Below are 5,187 nucleotides of genomic sequence, written 5' to 3'. Positions count from 1 at the left end.
ACCCTACAAATAATTATCGTTTGGATTTTAATTTAGTTTTTAGCCAATATATTTATAGATGCTGTGATACTTTTAGGTTCATTCTTTCACATGGAGTCTTATCATAATTTTTGCTGAAATTATGTCTGTAAAAAAACACAAATTATTCAAGGAAATAAAACACATATTTATTATATATTGCTGAAAAAATAGATAGCCAGACTCATTGCAATATTTATAAATTATTCATTATTATTTATTATGGACACTTTGCTGTTAATACTGTTATTACTTAGAGTATATCTTAAATCGTTGTATTTGTGTTATATTATGTTGCCTTTATTATTGGGTAATAATGTCACAGCAATCATTTGTTCATTTGTTCAAATGCACAGCATTAATCTCGATTTGTTAAGCCCACGACGACAATGATGGGGATGACGATTGTGGATTGACGATGATGACTTAGACTTAGTCTTAGACTTAGACTTAGACGTCGTCTCTGTCTTAGGCTGTGACTACGTCTTCTCGGGATGATGAGCACGCTGACAATTTGGCTCTGGGATTTGCTGTAACTGTTCGTTGAAAGTGACTGTTCACAATTTATTTGCATTAGTTGGCAACAAACTGTTGGGGACGTTAAATATGCTTGCAGGGTTGCCATCACGATATCTTGCGACTGTGAAAGGCTCAAAAACGAATGTTTAACTCTGTACAAACAAAACAAAAAAACAAAATTAAATAATAATAATAAAACCTAAAAAAAAACAACAAAAAAACTCCAACTGTGAGGCGCCTAAATAAACAGAAGCCGCTGCCAACAAAGTCGCCTTGAGCTTCGCTCGTTGAGACATTTCAATATTGAACTAGTTGTGCCTCTCGCATTTACATTTCAAATTGTTGATATCAGTGTGCCTAATGCTTCTAAGAAGCTGTAATTGCTGCTAGATGAATCATCGATCTGTGAGGTCTTCCAGCTGTATTTTACAGATCTACAGTGGGCACTTTTTCTTATTTGTGGGCCAACAGCTTAAGGTCTTTATATAAATTATGTTTCTCTGTCTGTGCACTGCGATCGCTTGGGTTTATTGTTTATTGAGCTGAACTGCAGCATTGTGCTCTCTACGAAAGAATGAAAGAAAGAATGAATCTAAACTTGAAAGAATCTGAAAGAATCTGAAGGAATCTAAGTCTGTTTGTTGGCGGACATTCCTCTAGAATGTTTTTTTTGCAATCGATTCGCTCTCAACGCAGATCCTGCTCCTGACATACTTCAACATTTTTATTTTGTTAGTCACCAAAATCAGTTTTTGTTCAATTTTGCTATTGTGTGCTCTGTAATAATTATTGTGAATATATAAAAAAAATAAAAAAAATATGAAAGCAAAGAACTTAATGTTAGTACTGAAAATGTGATAGACTTAACCACAAAAATAATTACACAAACTGAAAGCGAGTGGCCATATATTATTTTTGAGAACATTCAAATGCAGTTGACTGTCAACACGTATGTAGAAAATGTATGTTGGTATGCTCCAAGCATACCATTATATAAGATAAGCCAGTAAGTTTGTGTATGTATGGCCAGGTAGATAGATATCCACCCACAGATTCTGTCGCTCATGATGTCGGGCCTGTCACCTTAATGAGCGTTTAAATGCCAAATTAATGCCAGCTAAGCCGGCTAACGGGGGCCCTTGGCCGCACCGGGGACCGTGACTCAAATGCTGCTGGGGTCGACAGTTTTAGTTTCTGATTCAGTTTTGGTTGCTGCTTTTTTTTCGTGTAGGCGACAAAATCTGCACTTTTGGCGGGTTTCTTTTTTTCTTTTTTTTTTCTTGTGTGTTTTTGTGTGTTTTTTTTTTCCACTTGCATGTATCTTCGTTGGGTTATTGGAATTGCTGCTTGTAAGTGGTAAGTGGCAACTGTTTTGTTTGGCCGATCTTGGTTCTTTCGTGTCAAGTGGCCATAGTTGCTAGCCATAATTTTGTTTTCATTAACAATAAATTTCAATTAAGCGCACGATTTGGATATTAATAAAGTTTTCAGCGGCACGAAAGGCAAATAACCAAAAGCAAAAGCCATTGCTGTGAAAAACAATTTGTGTATGTGTGTGTGTGAAGTATGTAAACCTTTTTTGGTGTGTACTGAAAATGATTTTCAGTTGCCGTTGTTGTTATTGCAACGGTACCTTACTATATTGTCTCGCCTGCGTGTGTGTGTGTGTATGTGTGTGTGATTGAATTTCAGTTGTGCTTGTGCTTGGCCAAATGTTTTGCTGTTGAAGTTTATTAGCCAACAGCGCGAATTTCCATGCAGCTAACTGCCGAGTGGGTGTTCGAGTTGCGCGTTCTGTTGAGTTGTTGCCGCACACAAAAACACACAGACCGACAACGCAATGCCACAAAGAATTTGTTATTTTGGTTAAGCGAGGCGCGTTGACAAATGCTTGCCGCAAGACAACATACAAAACGGTTTTCAAGTGCTGCCCGAACACAAATAAAATCAACAAAAATCCCATTTCAGAGGAGTGCCACAAAAATTGTAGTGGCGGAATGGAGGGAGTGTGGCATACAGCTCAGTGAATGCAAGTCAAACACAAAAATGAAGTGCAACTCGATTTCAAGGAAATTAGTTTGTAGGCAGAGACCTCTAAAGAAGTTTTCAGACTGTTATCGATTTTAATAGCCTGTTTGTGCACGAGTCAATAATTTTGCATTGATTCTTACAACAATTTTGTGTTAAATACCAAATCAACGAAATATTTCAACTGCAAATGATACAACAGAAATTGCAAGCAAGATCGCTTAAAACGAGCTGCAACAAATTGCGGCAAAACGAACCGCAAAAGCAAATGCCAAAAAAAAAAAAACAAAAATTAAAATAAAAAACCAGCAATCAGTAGGCGATTAAAATAACAAACACAGACAAGCACAATGACAACCAGCTGAATTTAAACAGAGTTAGACTGAAACGGAAGTGTTTTTATGATTAATTAAGAATGATGAAAAGCCCATTAAGAAGTCGTCTATAAGTTGATTGGCTGTTTGTCAAATGCACACATATTCCATTAATAACCTGGCTAATTATAATAAATTAGTCACATTTGTTTATATAGCAATTGTCTTCAGTCCCCTCATTTGCACAGAAACGGTGCATGTGTCGTATGAGTAATATATATTATATACGAAATTTAACTATTCGCAGCTTTGACCTTTGCGCAGAGTTTTGGGTTCGGTTGCATTTCAATCGCCATTTTGGCCGACGTGAAACGAGTTTCATGTTTTCCCACGACAAAAAATTGGGCGGCACAACGAGTAATTGAATTCATATACAACGTAAGCGGAGCCAGACTTTTAATTAGTTTTAAACTGACAGTTGCTCAATTAAAATTACAGGGCAGCTAAACCGGCTATGCATGGGCACACCCAAACTAAATCATTCCAACCAATATCTAGGATTACTTACACGCTACGCACTCGAACTGCTTGAGGTCCCCAGCCCCAGCTGTGCCCATGATCGAGCCTTAGCCTTAGCCTAAGCCTGAGCATGAGCCTGGGTCTGGGTCTGGGTCTGTCACTCGTTTCAATGCGCCAAATAGGCATAGACATAGTTTTCACAAAAAAAAGGTGAGGCCATAAATTGAGTGCCAGCCTCCAAATGTCACAACATATGCCAAAGTCGGACACTGAGTCGGGAAATCTCCAGCTGTCGATAGATAAAGAAAAAAAATAAAATAAAACAAAATTTAAATACAGGCCCACATGTAATAAGAACCGCTAGCGGGCAATGACCATGACTGAGACAGCAGTAAAAGCAGTAGCAGTTGTATTTGCCGTTGCCGTTGCAGTTGCAGTTGCATTTGGACTGGCTGTAGTAAACCGTTAAACTGAACAACTGACCAGTCTCGCGACAGTCGACAGTCGACAGTGGTACCAGAACATTAGATACACGGACCAACGGGCGATATAGACTCAACTATTCCTGCTGATCTGAAATATATATAAACTATGAAATCCGAAATGGGAGCTTTTGTCTGTTACATACATACAGCTCCAAAATGCTTTGATTATTATTTTATATTTATTAAAATGCTCGATCAGTTTCAAAATACGTTTTGCCTTGCTAAAGAATAAATGTAATTTTCTGATTTATGGTATTTGAGCAAAACTTAAGTCGCTGCAAAGGGAATTCTTCTCCATATTTATTCCTTATTAAGAACTTATTTATGTATGAAATTGACATCAGCCCACTGTGCCAAACAGGTGCCTGAGTGTCTTGCGGTAGGTGTGGAATTAGATCCGCACCCCTGGCGTATAATTAAATCATTTGCCATAAAGTTTTACTCAGCCAAGTTTTCTGGGCCTGTGCCTGGCTGGCTGGTTCTTTAATGAAGACAGGCAAAATACGTTTTTCATTATACGGCCAATTAAGCAACTGAGTTAAAAGTATTTTTAAGAGTCAACACTCCCATACCGCATTATAATGGACCCATACATGAGCAATCCAACAATTAGTTATACCCACTGTACAACATTTTACAACAGTTCCTGCTGGTAGACTTGTAGTCAGAGATCAAAATCAGCCAGTTGGCAAGCAGCTGGAGCGTTGTTTGGAATTGGTCTTTGGGGACCATGACATGTCCATCTAATGGAGCTGATGACTTTTATGACTTCCTTCCGATTTGCGTGCCCAGGCTTAACAGCCCTGATATTGTGTGGCTATGAAGAGACAGCCCAGAGCCTTTAAGCTAATGACCTGATTTTGATCTTGTTGCGATTTCTTTTCAACTTTTTACAACAGCAAAATACACAGCTGGAAAACACTCCAGCAATTTTGAAAGCTTGACTGTTTCGCCAGTTATTAAATATTGTTGATGTCGATGTATTTTTGTTTTTAAATCTTTATTATTTATATTACAATTAAGAGCTGGGTTTTCTTTTTATGTACATACAATACAAATACAAGTATAATTATGTTTAATTAAACAAAAAATAATTAAGTAATCGATACGCATCATAAAATACGATTAAACACATAAAAATACAAATACAAATACAAATACAAATAAGCTACGTGCTACAATTACAGTTAACAATTATGCAACACGAAATGTGAGGCAAGTAAACAGATACACAAAAAAAAAAAACAAATTACAATAATAATAGTTATAATAATAATTATAATAATAATAATTAGTTACACACA

General features: G+C 36.9%; 1 protein-coding gene across 1 annotated transcript; it reads right to left on the bottom strand.

The window, feature by feature from the left end:
• Window positions 1-296: 296 nt before the first annotated feature.
• Window positions 297-3,820, bottom strand: LOC116805658. The gene is made up of 3 exons (XM_032738942.2): window positions 3,744-3,820; window positions 3,448-3,687; window positions 297-689 (listed from the first exon to the last, which is right to left on the bottom strand). Exons 2-3 carry the CDS (start codon window positions 3,588-3,590, stop codon window positions 377-379), a joined length of 456 nt encoding a protein of 151 aa, XP_032594833.2. The 5' UTR covers window positions 3,591-3,687; window positions 3,744-3,820; the 3' UTR covers window positions 297-376.
• Window positions 3,821-5,187: the final 1,367 nt, after the last annotated feature.

The sequence above is a fragment of the Drosophila grimshawi genome, unplaced genomic scaffold (genome assembly GCF_018153295.1).
Source record: "Drosophila grimshawi isolate 15287-2541.00 unplaced genomic scaffold, ASM1815329v1 contig_848, whole genome shotgun sequence".
NCBI classification, from domain to species: Eukaryota; Metazoa; Arthropoda; class Insecta; order Diptera; family Drosophilidae; genus Drosophila; species Drosophila grimshawi.
The sequence above is the reverse complement of the archived record's forward strand: the minus strand, read 5'-3'. Positions and strand labels throughout refer to the sequence as shown.